General features: G+C 40.7%; 1 protein-coding gene across 8 annotated transcripts in view; it reads right to left on the bottom strand.

The window, feature by feature from the left end:
• Positions 1 to 17990, bottom strand: part of LRCH1 (leucine rich repeats and calponin homology domain containing 1) — a 237738-nt gene extending 219748 nt beyond the window's left edge. For all 8 annotated transcript variants that reach the window (XR_013345476.1, XR_013345473.1, XR_013345475.1 and 5 more), the window contains exon 1: positions 17621 to 17990. Coding sequence is in view for 3 of the 8 variants with exons in the window: in XM_077811513.1 (XP_077667639.1) it covers positions 17621 to 17864 (244 nt within the window). In the remaining 5 variants the exon portion in view is untranslated. The remainder of the gene's footprint in view (positions 1 to 17620) is intronic.
• Positions 17991 to 18542: the final 552 nt, after the last annotated feature.

The raw sequence follows: 18542 nt of genomic DNA on the forward strand, positions 1-18542 counted from the left end.
ACTTCACCTACTAACCAACATTTTAAAAAGTTGCCATATCATCACTGATATTTTAACCTGAGATAGCTAGCACACCTTTTTTTGCAGTGTAGACACACCCTAAGAAACTAGAACAATATAATGTCAACCTGGAAAACTCTAAATGGACTCAAAACTGGCCACTGGTCTCAAAATTTAATTGTAAACAGGGAATCTATATCAGGCAGACATGTTTCTAGTGGGCTTCTTTTAGAAACATAGCCCATCTTAGACCCAAGTGAATTAGTTTTTAACTGAGTTTTGATATTAGCATGAGCAATAGGCCCAATGCACATAACAAAAAAGAATGAACTTATGAGAAAGAAGGATTATTTGTGTTAAACTTGAAGTGACCCTTTCGAATACCAGTGTAATTTTATTTAAGGTTTGGGAAATAATCGGCATGAATCAGATACCACCAACCTGGTTGACTTAAGGTACCTTCTCTACACACACATACACATCATAAAAAGCTTTTTATGTCTACTTTAAGATGAGATTTGATGTGGAGCTGTCAAGTGGTGCCATTACCATAGAACACTTGATGATTACCTGTTCTGTTCATTCCCTCTGGGACATCTGACATTGGCTACTGTTGGAAAACAGGATACTTGGCTAGATGGACCTTTGGTCTGACCCAGTATGGCCGTTCTTATGTTCTTAAGAGAGGGAAACAATGGCACCTTCAACATATTAAAATGACCACTTACAAATATTTGCATTCGTTTCTGTTAGCTTAATGACTACAATTATTTCAAAGCAAAAGTGGATTTCTTTGCGACCTCAAAGCATCACAACAATAATATAAAAGGAAAACAAAACATATTAATACACGTATACAGGTATAATTTAAATGTAATAGCGCTGGTAACATTTCTAGTCAACATCTTCATCTTGTTCAACATTATGATCTCTATCAAGAATGTGTGGGTTACCACAGTCGTAACTGCCTTAGCATGTGCACAGTTCTGTGCAGGGAAGATTATTCTGACTACAGACAGTTGATTGTGCAGTGACCCCGACTGGCACAGTCACAAATAAGGTGTTGCGGAAGCTCAGATGCCATTGGGCCCTTGAACAATACAGGATGTAGTTCATCATCCATATTTTTCCATCCGTGTGGCAATGGTGACCCAATATCTGGTTTGCCTATGTGGGAGGACATCCAAACCTTTGTTTGCCAAGATACTCTTTTGACATGTTCTTCAAAACTGTCCTCACATGGTGGGAGTTTGGCCAGTGACTTGTCCTTTTTGATGGCTAGACTGAGGTGCAAGCAATTCAGGTCTCTGTGGGTCTCCTTTGTCTTCCCTCTCTCTTGTCAGACACTACTGCGACCAACTTCCTTGCTGCAGAAATTGCAGCTTGCCCAGCACACTCTCCCAATTTGATCTGCAATACAAGCTGCATATACATCAGAATCCACAAAAAGGTCAAGCGATCCTGCATCTCCCCAAAATTTCCCAAAACATGCAATAAAACAGCACGGGCTGTGAAAAGCACCCAGGCAAATCACACTGGTATAAATTTCATTTAGGAGAATCCATTTCACTTGCTGAGCAACAGCAAACAGCTGCTGATCCAAGATCTGAACCGCATGCTGCTGTCCTAGAGCTATTCCTATTTCCTTATTTCAGCATTGTGATATAGACTGCGGCCATGTCAGCTGGTTGGCATCCACAATAGGTGCATATGCAACTGCTGTCTAGGTGCTCTTCTCTGTTGCAAGTTTGCGGTTTAAACCAGTCCAAAATGGAATCACTTTAGTGTGAACATCATCAATGTAATTTGGTATTGGCAGGACATCACGAGACAATAGTCTTAAAAGACACTAGGAGAGATCTCAGACAGGGTCCATTTGTAAGCAACAAGGGTTTATATTTTCAAGTTCTTTTTCACAGCAACTCCATTCTGGATATGTTCTAGGTTTTTCAAATGCTGCACACTGCATAAATGACTCTGATTGCCCCTCGAAAATAAGTGACTTTTCTTTCCCGCACTTCAGTGATATTTCTTGTGATGCTGGACTATCTGCAGACTATTCCATTCAATGGCTAGAGAAGTATTTTAGGAAGGTCTCTATGTTGCTTTCTATGTTATTTCCTTCATGGATGAGATTTCCACCAGCACAAAGTGGTACAATTCCATTTGGAATGAACATATGTCCCTGGAGTCTTTCTACTTTAGTTCTTGCAGCACCAGTGATGAATCACCTCAGCTCATCATAATTGATGCAGAATCCATGAAGGTGTAGTATGTCAATTAAATTGTGAGACCCAAACTCAGGGTGCAACTGTGCAGCCAGACTTATGTGCAGTGGTGTCATAATTTTGGAACTGTTCAATAGTATGCACTCCACAATTGTCAAGCACCTTATACGACCGTCTTCTGAAGTACGATATTCATTGTTGGCTGAATTATAAGCCTCTTTACCAACCAAAGGACAAACTCCTGCACAAACAGGGGCACAAAAATAGCTGACCTCTGCAAATTACTATCACCTGACTTTGAAGGGAATGGAATTGCAGAACCATAGTATTTTTCTAATCTTGCCTGTAATTTGCTACTGGAGCAGCTTGCAGTTTCTACATCTGAGGGAAGATGGACTTTAACTTTTTAGCAGCTAGGACTGGAGAAGAGCCTTCTTGTTATAGATAAGATCACTGTCTCTCTCTTCAATCAGCTGATAAAATGCAATGTCATAAGGTGACTATTGCTGCAGTATAACCAGATGGTTTTGCTTTAAGATTAGTTTTAATCAAGTAGAAAGAATGGCATGTTGAGTGATAAACTGCATCCTTAGCAATCAAGTATTCGACAGATATTCTGCACAAAATGTCATCTCCTTTTTGAAGTGCTTCCTCCCTTAGATAGGTTGCTCTCTCAAATGTTTCTCTTTTATGATGTTTCTTGTCTTTCTTGTGTGTTGTTCTCAAGCAAACAATGCAACAGATCCAATCACCAAAGGATATACTTGCTCTGGTGATTATAGAAGCAGGTGAACATGACACTGTCTGATCAGATTTAGTCTGTTTTCTTTCCCGTGTTCAATTCAACTTTGACGTGCCAAATTCAGCTGGCTTGTGAATTTTCTGAAAGCAGCTCCTGTAATAACTGGTAGCACATAGATTCATAGATATTAAGGTCAGAAGGGACCATTATAATCATCTAGTCTGACCTCCTGCACAAGGCAGGCCACAGAATCTCACCCACCCACTCCTGCGAAAAACCTCTCACCTATGTCTGAGCTATTGAAGTCCTCAAATCGTGGTTTAAAGACTTCAAGGAGCAGAGAATCCTCCAGCAAGTGACCCGGGCCCCATGCTACAGAGGAAGGCGAAAAACCTCCAGGGCCTCTTCCAATCTGCCCTGGAAGAAAATTCCTTCCCGACCCCAAATATGGCCATCAGCTAAACCCTGAGCATGTGGGCAAGATTCACCAGCCAGATACCCAGGAAAGAATTCTCTGTAGTAACTCAGATCCCATCCCATCACAGGCCATTGGGCCTATTTACCATGAATAGTTAAAGATCAATTAATTGCCAAAATCATGTTATCCCATCGCCTCCATAAACTTATCAAGTCAGATAGGTTTTTTGCCCCCACTGCTTCCCTTGGAAGGCTATTCCAAAACTTCTCTCCTCTGATGGTTAGAAACCTTCGTCTAATTTCATCTAACCTAAAAAACTCAGCCAGTAGTCTTCCATACAATTAATCTCTCCTGGCTTCTGCTGCCAGAATCACCGAATTCTGTTCAGCACTGGTAGCTTTTGGTAGTTTTGCATTCTTTTGATTTTCTTGACAAGTAACACATTTTCCAAATTTGTGGCAAGTCCTGTTCTTTCAAGTACGTTTTAAGGGGCTTGTGTCCTCGAAGTCTTCATACACTGTAACTTCTCTGTAGAGGTAAAATTCCCAAAGTATATTGTTAGCATTACCACCACCACCATTTTTCATTTTGTACAAGTACACAGATTTGTACTACAGAAGATATAAATTAGATCTATGTTAGCATCAGAACTGACATTTTTGTACTGACCTATGTATAAGCATCACTAAACTAAAAAGCTAATTTCTATAATATTTCAAAGGCTTGTACTGCATGAACAGGCAATTGCAAATTAAAACATTCTACCAGGCAGATCAGGTGCAACGTCATATGTACAAAAGCTTACAAATAGAGAAGCATTACATTAGGAATTTATATATGCATTTATGTCTACCCACTATGCTGTACAAATTGTAGGCACACAATCTACCTCTACTAGTCCACAACCTTCAGTGAGAGATGGGTCTGGACAGCAAGTTTCAACTGAAAAATGTAGAAAACTATAATAATCGCTTGTGAAATACTTTAAATGTTTTCAAATAATATATTCTTAATTGTCAATGTTAGTATCTTGAAAAATATTGGTATTTGCCATTTAGATTATATGCTAAACAGCTTCATTTCTAAAAAAGCTTGCCCAGGCAAAACCAATAAAAATCTTAATACATGTCATTTGATCATTCTGACCAGTAAACACCACATTAAAGTGCTGAAATTAACTAAACAATAAAAACTAAAGTCAGTCATACTGCAGTGTTTCTGGAACTATGCAAAAAGTGACACTCATTTTGGGTACTATTGTTTCACAACTACAGGCATACAGCACCTCCTGACACCTCCAAATCATACTTCATCTAAACATATATAAAATAATCTTTCAAGTGATAGATGATTTGGGTGTGTGTAGGGTGGGTACAGTAAACTTATAAAATATGGTCCTTTTTTCAGAACTGTCGCACATCTATTAAGAAAACTGGTTAACTGGGCACTAGGTGCAGTAAATAATTGGTTAGAAAATGCTTAGCCCAGTAGTTGGGAAAAAATATAAGATAAGGAGGAAAACTGTGATGAAAGCAGACTGCAGCCCTAAATTGCTTCAGCTGATTTTAACTAAGGTCCAATAATTAGCACTGATATCACTTGTTTGTTATAGTGTATAAAAGACAAGGTTTTCTGGGAGTTCTTTGTCAGAACTTTTCCTTATCCCTCTGGAGCTTTTCCTTACCCTTCACACCATAATGGGATGTCTCCCAGGCCTAATCTGATTGTAAGTATTCAGAAAATGCTTATAATTATATTGTTGCTAAGACAGAGAATATAAGGGTATATATGCTTATATTGATATTCTACATGTAACCAATACCAAGTGACCTTCAGATTAATAAACGAATGCTTGTGTGAAAACTGAGTCAGGGTAATCCTTAATGAGTTTATTAGGAAAATTATTTCCAACACTCCTATATGGATCAGTTCCTGGTCCTATGCTAGTTAATATTTTTATCAACGATCTGGAAGAAAACAAAATCATTACTGACAAAATTTGCAGATAACACAAAGACTGAGTGAGTGGTAAATAATGAAGAGATGTGGTCACCAATTCAGAGCCATCTGGATCAGCTGGTTATGCTGGAAACAAGCAAACATGCATTTCAATATGACCAAATGTAAAGTCATACATCTGTGAACGAAGAATATAAGCAATACTTAAAGGATGGGGGACTATCCTCAGAAGCAGAACTCTAAAAAAAAAATTGGGGGGAGGGGGTCATGGCGGATAATCGGTTGAAGAGGAGCTCCAGGGTGTGACACTGAAGCTAAAAGAGATAATACAATTCTTGGATGTTTAGCCAGGGGAATATCAGCAAGAGTAGAGGTGTTTATGACCTCTATATTTGGCAGAAGTGCAACTTCTACAGGAATAATGTATCCAGTTCTGGTGTCCACAATTAAAGAACGATGTTGAAAAATTGGGAGAGGGTTCAGAAAAGGATTGGGGAAAATGCCTTATAGTAGTGAGTTTCAAGGAACTTGATCTATTTAGTTTATCAGAGAGAAGGTTACGGTTAAGGGTATTTGATCAGTCTATAAGTTCCTATATGGGAAGTGGAAATTTGATAATGGAGGGCTCCTCAGTCAAACAGACAAAGGCATAACAATATCCAATTGCTGGAAAATTAAGCTAGACAAATTCAGACTAGAAATAAGGCATACGTTTTGAATAGTGTGAGTAACTAACCACTGGAAGAATTTACCCAGCATGGTTGTGGATTCTCCATCACTGGAAATGTTTTAATCAAGACTGGATACCGTTGTAAGAGATACGCTCTAGTTCAACCACAGGTATTGGACTTGAAGCAGGAATTAAATCAGGAAAGTCCTACAGTTTGTGGTAAGCAGGAAGTTATACTAGATGATCACAACCGGTCTCTTTTGGCCTTTAAATCTATGAATTTTTATTATGCTGTTGCTCTTTTCTTTTACTTTAAATATGAAGGTCAGCTTTTTTACTTGCTGTATTATTTTGGTATAAGGGAACCAGATTTACAGAAGTTCAACTGGACCTAATTGCATTCTCAGAAATACATGCTGAATTTAAAATAAAGGCACCGCAAAGCATTACTAATAATCACTGACAACATGAGGTACTTTATTTACCTTATACTTCTTCTCTATCTATTTTTCTGCCTAACAACTATTTCCATGATTTCTACATCTTGTAATTTTGGTTGATTTTTCAGTTACCCATCCTCACAATATCTTCCCTTGTCAAAACACATCAGTTCCATTTTAACATTTTCACAAGTTGGTGTTTAAATGGTACTTAATAATGTACTAGTAAATGCTTTATATTGTAGAATTTGAAATATGACAAAGTCAATAGTGTGATACCTCAAGTTAAATTGTACTTTAGTACATTAGAATTAGTAACTGTATATTAGAAGAGGAGAAAAAACTAGCCAAGTTTTAGAAATTTCCAAAAATTATCTTTTATTGGACCAACTGCTGTTTGTGAAAGGGACAAGCTTTTGAGCTACACCAGAGCTCTTCTTTAAGTCTGGGATAGGTACTCAGAGTGTCATAGTTAAATTCACGGTGGAGCAGATTGTTAAGAAGCATGGCTACAGCACTGCAAAAAAAAAATTATCTGAAATAGCTTTACTACCTAAAATAATGTCACTATTCTAACATCAGCCATCTCAGAAGTGTTGTAGTCCCACCACTGCATTAGTACAATGCCTCTGATTCTAGTCTTTATGGTTAACAAAAGAAACAACTGGAAATTAAACCTGTTACCAGTCCAGAATGCCTGTCACCAGCCCTGCACTTCAAACCATGTAATTCTGAGGCTTGGAGAGTTTTAAAGCCAACTATATAAAAATTGCGTAAAAGTCTGAAATATTATTAGGTATTTTGAGAGGGATGGATTAGTGAGCAGAATGCAGGTGCTATCATTTATCTCAAAGATACCACCACAACATAAGTTACACAAAACTCTGCCACAAGCAAGTGGATTCATATATTTCAATGCCTTCATCTACTGAAAAGTAAAAAAAAAACAAAGTTAATTTCCAATTAGTTAACCTATTAATTCAAGTATTACTCTTAGTTTTTCAACACTGACAACAAGCTCAGCATTGTAAAGAACATATTTTCAGACCAAGAGATCCATAAGTCAGTGACCTCCAGGCTTGATTACTGCAACTCGTATCTAGAAATGAAACCATATGCCCTGAGAAAACTACAACTGATATAAAAGACAGCAGCTTGTCCACTTAGTAAGACAAATTACTGTGTATTCTGCTGTCTGCTCTACCTCCCCGCTGCGAGGAGTTCAAGTTCTCTGTCCTGACATTCAAAGCCTAGCATGGGATCGTGGGTAGCTACCTCAGATCACCGTTCCCTCAGGCTCAGGACCTCCCATAACAGCTGTGCTCCACTGAAACTGTCAGCAGACTTGTGATCATGAGAGTCAGAATTTCTCACAGGTTTCAGAGTAGCAGCCGTGTTAGTCTGTATTCGCAAAAAGAAAAGGAGTACTTGTGGCACCTCAGAGACTAACAAATTTATTTGAGCTTAAGCTTTCGATGAAGTGAGCTGTAGCTCACGAAAGCTTATGCTCAAATAAAAGAATTTTCACAGGCATTGCTAAGTAGGAAACTCACTTTCTCCAGATCCAGGAATGACTATAGACCTCATCACATTCACAAATATATGCAGTTCTCATCTTATTTGGCGCTCTCTCTCAGTAAAGTCTTCATACACAAGTATAAAAATAATCTTAATATTTCTCCTACAGCCTGGGATGGAAGGAACAAAGATTGTTACTGTTATTTCTATTTTTAAATATGTTGAGGTGTTCATACACTATAGTGATCAGTACCATACAAGGAGAGAAAGAAAAAGGCATGCTGGCCAACAAGTCAGCCTGAGAATAAACAAGACCACCACATAGGGTAGAAACACAGTCAATACACAAGACTTCCCAAAAGGGTATGTTTACTCACAACCATAGCAGGAAGGAACTATTCTTTGAGATGATACTGTGTTAAGACTGTGAGGAATTCCTTAAAACATATTCAACAAACCTCTTTGATATGAGTGAATAAACTTTGATGGGTTTGCTACACCCCAAAGTCTAATTGGGAGGCATTGTGGTCCAGTGGACTGCAGCTGGAACCAGGAGACTTGGATCTATTTCTGTCTCTGCCACTGACCTATTCTGTGAATCTGGGCAAGTCCTTTCTCTCTATGTGCTTCCCTATATGCTAAAAGGAGATAAAGATACATGGGGCTAGATTTAGAACTGTATTTAGGTGCCTAACGATGCAGATGGGCAACTAGTGGGATTTTCAAAAGTGCCACAGACATTTAGGAGTTTAAATCCTATTGACTTTCAATGGGAGTTAGGTGCCAAATTTATTTAGGCACTTGTAAATGTCACTCAGTGCCTATCACCTTGGTAAGTCTGGCCCTTGCCCTCCTTTACAAAACAAAGCACTTTAAGGTTTAAAGATGAAAAGCACTGAAGGAACCAAGTCTTATTCCTCCCTAACACTCCAAATTTCAAGTCTCAAATTTAAATAAAAATTATATCAAGATTTGTTTCACCACAGGCCTTCCAATATTTTGGGACCCAGGGACGATGGCCTGGCACCCACATTCCCAATCCTTGAAGGAGGAGCCACATGTAACCAACAAACTAGGACGACAACTCAAACTGACTAGAACTCAGCTTGTTAACTGCAAGATCAACACTGTTGCTGAGAGGTAAGATGTTTAACTCTACTCAATAAATTCTAACTACTCTACTCTCAATACTGCAATACTGCTAACTGAACCTAGCTTTTAAGTACTGATTTTTTTAAATTTTGTTTTCAACGTCAAACAAACTTTCTTTATTTGAGCTAACTGGCTTATTTGGTACTAATGGACTGTAATGCAGTTTACAAACCCCACATTAGGCCAGAAAGGATTAGAAGACCATATTGGGTGCAGGTAGCCCTGCCCTCCCAGCCCTGAAGAGGCTGCTCCAACCGGAGGGGTTGAAAAGGGAGCAACCCAACTTAGCAGGGAAGAAAGACAGACCTACCCTGAAGGCTCCTGCCAAAGGCACTGGAGAAGCCTTCCTGAGGGAACAGGTCTATATGCTGAGCCCTGTTGGAGCTGATAGCTTGGTTTCTTTTACCTTATTTGGGACCAGAAGCTGACGAAGGAAAACAGTGGTAGGAAATGACCCAGGGAAGGTAACTTGGAGGACCCTCTCTCCCCTGAGGCCAAATGCTGCTGATCCTCCTAGGGCCTGGGCTCCCCCATCACTGCCCCCATTACTCAGTGGATGCTAACCACTAGGCCTCTGAGCCCATCACTGACCCTATTACATGGATATTTACAAAAGAAGCCTAAACTCTGACCTTTGAGGAGGCAGGAATGGGGATTGGACAATCAAAGGTGTGGACACAGGGACTAGTCTCCCAAAAAGTGAGCAAAAAAACTGGCTGCGGTCAGCGAGAGTACAGTTAGGAACAGAGGTGGCATCAGCATCTTGTGCCATTCCATCCTTTCATGTGGTCATGCTACTACATACAAAACCAGCCTTAGGGTTTTGGGAAGAGAATAATTTGCATTTTTACAAATATCAGTAATACCATCAGCTTTCTCTCCTGCGTGGAAAGAGAAATCCAGCTTCTTGTGCTGGCTTTAATGTATACTTGTCAACATTTTAAAATTAGAATTAAGTGGACATGCCTGCACATAAATGCATTATTCACCTGTTAATTTTGTGTTATTTTCTCTGTCTCCAGTGTTGGACTACCTAAGCCTAGCCAACAATATTAACATAACTTAACTGCTCAAAATCCCACCCTCTTTCTTCTAATTTAGAGATGTAAGATTTCTCTCAGAATATAAAATTGAACTAGTCAAACTTACTTAGGTCTCTTCTTGCTTATTTACTTCTTCCAATTCTTTATTCTCTTTTCTCGTCTTCCATTCTATCCATCTTCATGAATTTTCTGTCATTACTCTCTAATGCTGTTTTCTTTGAAAAGCTGGTTTTCATTCATACTCATAACCATTCTCTCTGTTCAGGCCCACATTATGTTGCCTCATTTCCTTTCTTCCTCTTATTCTGTATCTTGCACTTCCACAAATTTTCATTTCACTCTCTCACACTTGGTCCTTCCTGTGTTCTACTGTCTCTCCATCTCCTCATCTTCCTCTCATTCTAATATTTAGCACTTAACAGCACTCTATAAGCACTGATTAATTAATAGTCACATCGTCACTGTGAGGATATTAACTATTATTGTCCTCGTTTTACATATGGGAAAAAAATTGACCACAAAGTGATCTGGAGTCTTTCCCAAAAGAGGAAGTAACATGGTCACAAAGGCTAGCTGTCGGAGAATGTAAGAGGGACTTGCACAGGTTTTACAGGAAAAAAAAAAAATCTGTGACAAGCTTTAAACATTAGCCATCAGCTTGTACCACAAAATATTCAAGGCTCAGTAACAAAAAGGTCAAATAGGTACTTTTTAAAAAGGATTTGTTTAGCCTTGACATTTATGGAGTCCCAAAACCTGAAGGGAGGACATCTACTATGGGCCCCAAACGAAAAGGAAAATGACTTTGAAAGGGCTAGGCTGTGATTACTAATCACTAGCAGCCTTTTTACTTCCAAATGGCTCCTTTATACTGAAAGATCTTCTATAAAGGATAGCCCTTCAGAAAAAAGAAACCTTAAGATGTTGATACAGGGCTGTTTAGACTAAAAATAATGTCAAGACATTTCAGTCTAAAATAGCAATATTGTTTTGACAGTTGGGTAAACAATACTGGACTTCCATTTATTTACTTGATATGATTTTTCCACTTTTTTATACATTTCTGTATTTCCCTTAAGCTTTGGTTTTGATAGCTCTGTAATAATCATAATTTATTTCTCTCAAATTAACTTCCCTCCCCTCATTATTCCAATAAGTTTAGAGTAATATTTATATAAAAGCTACTCTGAGCAAGGTTAAAAGGCCTTAAATAAACATAAGAAACCTGCAGTAAAAGGATTAAATGTCAAACATCTAGGCACAAGAGAAAATCACAGATGCGCTATCAGTATTATGATTAATTCCTGAAATGTGAATGCTCTTGCTCAAATCATTCTTATTTTGGTTTTATACAGAATTTGATTTTTTTTTAATATTATCTTGTGGTGGATTATAATTTGCCATATACTCTTATAATTTGGTTAAATTACAGTAATTTTGTTGAATGAAGCTTTTTGTGCAAAGCCCAATTTATTCAGCGTCCATTCAAGGCAATAATTATGTTCTCTCTGGATGAATGGAGCAGAGTGGGCATTGGGAAAGGGAAGGAAGTCAGAGAGGAAGTAAATAGGACCTGTCAAATAGTCATACTCTTTTTTTTCCCCCCCTATAACTTATTCAACAAAAATCTTAGAGAAACCTGGTTTGGGAAAATGAGTTTTTATTTGGATTGTCTGATTGTTTACTCCTCCCCGAAACAACCTACATCCATCTTAAATGGAGTTGACTGAACATCTACTGATCTAATTAGCAAAATTACCAGAAACAGAGCATTATGAAGAGCAACTAGGATAGCAAAGGGTTGGAGGAAATTAATCAGAATAAATTAAAATAATTAAATGTGTATAGTTTTTATAAAAAGAAGCTGTGGGAAATCTGAATTTGTGGGCAAACATTTTTAATTAATGGATAATAACTGAAACCAGTTTCAACATAAGAAAAAAATTAAATGGTCAGTTCATCTAAGGAGGGGAGCTAACTTCTAAGAAGAGTTACAAAAAGTACTACAAATTATTGTGGTTTAACAAGCACCATCTTGGACTAAATTCAAATGAAAAGCAATGTAGAACTTGTTAAGCCTTAACGTATTTAAAATTTATAACAAAAAACCATCAAAAATACATTTTTCAGATTCTGTAGAAAGAATCCTCAGAGCCAAACTTTTATATGTCATATTTCAATCAAAAGTGCTCATTAAAAGCTAAATAAAAAACACTTGAAATCGATCTCCTAGGGAGGAGAGGGTGAGTGTGAGCAGCCCCAGTCATCATAAGAGAATATGGAAAGCAAAGTCACATACATTCCCACTTGTAACTTAGTTATTTGAAGATGGTTTCAAACTAATGGTTTTGCCTGGGCAGCATTGCACAGGAATAACCATTTTAAAAACATGGTATAGAGTCCTGCTGATTTACAGAGAATTTTAAGCAACTTAAAAAAAAAATCATGTTTCCACCTGTTCCAAATTAGCCAAGTAACTATGTTTAAATAGTTTTGTACCTTTTTTAAATGGTTTTGTTAACCAATTTAAAAAAGCAAGTCCCACGTCCTGCATTCCTTTACTCACACAAGTAATCCTATTCATGTGTGCAATCCTTACACTGAAATCAATGGGATCATATGGGTATTAGTTACACAAGAAAAGGTTTGCAGGATCAGTCTCCAGAAATATAGTCAAGACTCACAAAAAGAGGTTACAGTAACTGACAGACACAGCCATGGTTGCACATCTAAAGTAACTTTTCTTTTTATAAACTAATATGCTTCTAGCTTTCCCAGTGGTTGTGTGGAATATAATTACACACTCACTCCAGAAGTATATGATTAGTGTGCCACTGTCTTTTGCATAATCCAGTCTGTAATACAAGTGATAAGAATAGCATTTATTATTTTTGAAACTGCTTGTGCAATGCAGCCACACTGATGTGGTTTAGAAAAATCTAACCAGAAACTTTATATAAAAAAAGACTTTGCTATGCCCTAAGTCTTTTTGTAATAGACATCCCTTAATACTTCACATCCAATAAAGAACCTGAAAATTCAGTTTACTGACTCATTCAGTTCTTAAGCAGAAAAATTCCCAAATGAATAACAGTGTATTAAATAATTTTAAATTGTTTAGACCTTTTTAATAGTTTTCAAATGAACAACACTTTTAGACATTTCAAAAATACATCCTATTTAGTATCCTTAGTTCTACTGTCCTTCATATTAATATTGCACATTTATACCAGATTCTCATTCATACCTGGAGTCTAGTCCTACTGCAGTGAGAGTTGACTTTATTGGGAGTTTTGACATTGACTTTAGTAGGAGCAGGTAATGCCCATAATGAGTAAAGGTAGCTTTGAAACATTGCTTTAAAGAGCTCTCTGCAATAGGACTATCTACTAAAACAAGTTTAGAGTGATAAAAAACCAACTTTAAGTCATTTTTAAAGATATATAAACTTCAAGACCAATCTTCATATAAAAATGTTACGTAATTAGAATACTTCATACTGGTTATGATTTTTTGTTAGATGCCGCAGGTGTCAGAAACCCTGTAAATTAAATCCATGCATTTACAAGCATTTTAAAAAAGGAGTATTAAAGGAATACTGCCAACTAGTTAGCCCTCAGAAGTTCATTTTATCTAGTAGACTTGTGTTTTTTGCACAAGACTGCTTTAAAGTTAAATTTTCATGTTTGATTTAAAATGAGAAGTGGGTTTTTGATTTGAGCATTACCCCAAACGCTTATAACCCAAACATTGCACTGGTGAAGGATAGTTAGGAAGTGAAAATGACTAGAGTCTATTTTCATTATCCAATTTGAGTGACAAGCAAGTAGTAAACAAAAGGAAAAACAAACCCAAAATTTTCCAGTTCTAGTAGTCTGGGTTGTTTAACTACATAAATAAGGATATTAGTTTATTTAAATATGATTTTTAACCAAAATATGTACCTTTAAGAAAACACTTGAGGGTATTTTACTCTTTATGTATGATATTTCATCTAGTAACCTCATTTACTTAAGGAAACGTAGTACAATAAAGTTGACCATAAGCAACCTCAATCTTTGCATAACTTCTTTACTAACATTAAACAATAAAAACTTAGTAAAGATACATGCACGTGACACAGATGGTTTATATACTTCCATTCTGCAAAGACATTTTTCAGCACCATTTTCAGCCAAAACATTTGAATAAATTTTACTAATACTCTGTGCCCAAACTGCATCTAAAGGATGTCATGAAAAATGATCTGTATTTTGTATTTTCTATCTTGGCCATAAGCTTCCAAAAATATAGGAAGCAATTTGAGTTCTTTATACAGTCCCACATTTTGCTGAAGAAAAACATACATGATCAAATTTGAACTTAAGAAATATTTTGCTTAGGCTATTTACATTAGCCACACTTTGCAGCTTATATTTCGTTATATCTGGCTAAAACACGGGGAGCATGTTCAGGAACCACCCTTGAGAATCTTTTATTATAAAGTACCTGCAGTTTCAGATTTTGCTGAAAACTTATGTTAAGAAATGTGCAACTGAGAAATCTGTAACCCCAGGAAGATGCTGCCAGGGTGCAGACAAGGTTTTACTTCTTTGCAAGTCCCCTATTACTCACATCTCTGAGCTTAAAGCTCCTGTCTCCCTGTGCTATGAAGTTTAAAATGAGCACCAAAGTTGAAGTACTCCAGAAAGAAAGTCAAAGTGATTATCTGCCAAAAGGTAAAAGTAAAATTTAATAAGTACGACCTAACTGCTGCAAAAAGAGCATTGTATTTACATAATGTAAATGTAAGGAGGGGTGAGACAAAAATTACTGTCACAAAAATGTCCTGTAAGAGTTAGATGACCTGGCCATACATATCCTCCAACTGTTCATATGTTCTGCTTTTGTAAAGCAAATAGTGAAACAACTGACTGCCCCTCCAGAAATATCAACCCATGACATAACTCACAAAACAGGCTGTTCACTTTAACAGGTTACAACATGCTGTTAAGATGATATGCAGATACTTTAATTTTTTTAAAATACATAACTCCCCAAAAAAGGATCAGGTTACAAAGACTTATCATAAAGAGCAAACTCTGCTTTTTCAAAATCAAGATACAGACTGCTTCTGCAGACTCCATGTAGATCAAGCAAAACCAGGATGAAAATCCCCTTCCATGTTGTGTTTTCTGCAAACACATTACCTAGTTAAAATGTTACAAGAGTACATACCCACACTGCAGCACATAAAAAGCTTCAAACCAGTATGTTCAAATGAAAAAAAAATTATTTTTTTTTTTTTTTTACAAACTTCAACTAAATAATTTTTTTTTAGGAAGAGTAAGCCTATGGCAAACATGAACATATGCATGTAATACCCGTAACAGTGTACATTAAATGCTGTATACATCACATGTAAACATTTGTGCATTCATGCACACACACGATACATATACAAATATTACAAGTATGTGTGGTCAATACACAAGTGATTTCACAATACCTAATTAACTCATTGCTACCCAAAGATCAATAGCTTAATAGGATTTAAATAAAGATCAAAAATTTACAAGGCTAGATATATTTGAAAAAAAATGAGGGTTGGGTTTTGTTTTATGCTGTGAACGGGAAGGATGTAAACCCCAATGCTTCAAAGGACAGCTGAACACTAACTCCTCTACAAACAGGTTATCCGCTACAGGGTTTCTTGCATCTTCTACTGTCAATGACAAAATACTAGAGTGGATGGACCATTGGTCTGATCCAGCATGATAATTAATATATGTATAAATTTCCTTTTATATATTTCATCTATTCCATAGGTACAACTCGCTTGAAGCACTGAAACTAATCATTCTGAGAACCAGTCACCAGCAGCAGCCACCACAGACAAAGCTAAGGAACTATTAAAGGTGAAACCTGGTCTGGGTCTAAAAAAGGTACCTACTCCTTCTTCATGAAAAATATTATAGTGCCTGTTCTCTGCAGGAGAGGTAGAAGTGTATGTGATCCCAGTGTGTGGATACAATACTGGGTGGTTATGTGGGCTTCAAGAGGTACAGGTGTATGTGCCCTTGTGTGTATGAGTGGGTAAGTATGCAGGTGATGTACATAACCCCAAATGTGTGTAGATACAGACTGATCCGCTCTAAACCAGCACTCCCTGGTCTGGCAACATCTGTGGTCCGGCATAGGTACCGACTCAGTGGGTGCTCCAGGGCTGGAGCACCCACGGGGAAAAGTGACTGGGTGTGGAGCATTCAGTCGCCAAGCTCCCTCCTTCTCACACACCAGCGGCCCTGTACTTACCAACTCCTCCTCCTCCGTCCCAGCCCTTCTGGAGCACCGCGAACACCTGATTCGCAGCATGTAAGCTCCGGGTGGGAGGGGGAAGACTTGGGGCCGGTGGCTGGGACCCCGGGCAGGCATCAAAGCCCCCGGGTGGGGAGCCATGCTGGGTGCAAAGCCTGGGGGTGCTGCCTATGGAGACCCATGCCAATGGAGACCCACTGGCACCCTACTTCCTGTGCCTATGGAGACCTGCCCACACCCTACATTGATCTCCCATAGTTCAGAAAATCCCCTGGTTCAGCACCAGTCAGGTCGCAAGGGTGCCGGACTAGAGAGGTTCAACCTGTATTTACGTCCACCAGCAGCAGGAGTCTATGTGGGTGGGTAGTCACCCACTCCCCACCAGCTGCAGCACCACTACACAACCAACTTCACTGGGCATATGCAAGAGTGTGAATAGGTAGCCCAAATGTATGGGGTGTGAATAGGTAGCCCAAATGTATGGGGGGGCAGGGATATGAAGGGTTTGTGGAATTTATCCCCATACTAAGAGATGAATTACTGGTTTGCATAGAGGCTACGTGGAGGAAATGAGTATAAGCCGCCGTGTGGGTTGTGGATGTATGACTACCCTCTGGGGTAGTGCATGGCGTGGGGGGGCCTGCCCCCTGGGTGGATGGCTGTCAAGGGACTGGAGGTGCATGTAGGGGTGGGTACATGCAGAGAGTGGGTTGCAGCTGTCCCCAGGGGGTGCATGCAGAAGGTACCTGTCTTAGAAGGGTGCATGGGGGGAGACCTCAGTAGGTATGAGGAGTGCAGGTGGCACATGGGGGGGTGCACGCAAGAGAGGCGGCAGTGAGGGGTGCCCATCCCCGAGTGGGGGCAGAGTGGGGGGTACACGCTGGGGGGGGAAGGGGGAGTGGGGGGTGCCCGTCCCCGAGTGGGGGCAGAGTGGGGGGTGCCCGTCCCCGGGGGGGGAGGGGGCAGTGGGGGGTGCCCGTCCCCGGGGGGGGGAGGGGGGTACACGCTGGGAGAAGGAGGAGTGGGGGGTGCCCGTCCCCGGGCGGAGTGGGGGGTACACGCCGGGAGAAGGAGGAGTGGGGGGTGCCCGTCCCCGGGCGGAGTGGGGGGTACACGCGGGGGGTGCCTGGGGGGATGCCCGCCCCCGGCTCACCTGCCCGCACGGTGTCGGAGAGGTCGTGGCCGGGCGCGCCCCGCGGGAACTCCTTCAGCTTCCTGGCGCTCAGGCTGAGCCCCCCGGAGTGCGCCGCCTCCTCCAGCGCCCGCTCCAGCGCGCGGCTCAGCGGCAGGTTGTAGCCGAGCGAGCCGCCGCCCCCGCCGAGGTGCTGGGGGTGCAGCGCCCCGGCCGCCGCCAGGCCAGCGGGGAAAGCCGGAGACTCGCCTCCCAGCGTCGCCATCTTCCCGGCCTGGCCGCGGCTCGCTGGGCGCGCGGGGGCCGCTGGGGACCGGGACCGGCCCGCGGTGCTGCCGGGGCGGCAGGGGGCCGGCAGGGCGCAGCCCGGTGCGGAATCAGCGGCCGGGACGAGGGCTCCTTCTCCGCTTGCCAGGCGGCGCCGGCCCAGCGCGCATGTCCCGCCGGCTGCCCCCGCCTCCGGGCCCGGCTCAGGCAGCGCCGCGGCGGCCCAGCGCCACCTGCCGGCCGCAGCCCGGCGAGCCTGCTCCGAGAGCCCGCAGCGCGGCCCGCCTGCCGAGCTCCCCCATAGCGTCCTGCCCGCCTCAGGAAGCGCCCCCTCATTAACCCCCGCGTTACATGGAAACCCGCTCCTGTGACTCGTCTGAGCGACGGAGTTCAGCGCAGCCCGGGCGGGGAGCTGCCTCCAAAGCGGCTTCTCTGCACCCCTGTGCAAGCGTTCAGCCCTGTGGCTACCCACCCACCGAAACCGTCAGGCCACCTGCCACCCCTCTGACCTGTGCCTGACAGGCAGTACAGGAGTTGTGCCTAGCACTGGGAGGGTCACTATGAACAAAGGAGATTTGCGGGCAGGGGTAATCACTTATTTTTTTGTCAAGGTCCAAATTTCTTGGTCAAGGTATTGTCGAGATCCGGGCTCCAGAGAAAATAATACAAAAACAAT

The sequence above is a fragment of the Eretmochelys imbricata genome, chromosome 1 (assembly GCF_965152235.1).
Source record: "Eretmochelys imbricata isolate rEreImb1 chromosome 1, rEreImb1.hap1, whole genome shotgun sequence".
Taxonomy (NCBI): domain Eukaryota; kingdom Metazoa; phylum Chordata; order Testudines; family Cheloniidae; genus Eretmochelys; species Eretmochelys imbricata.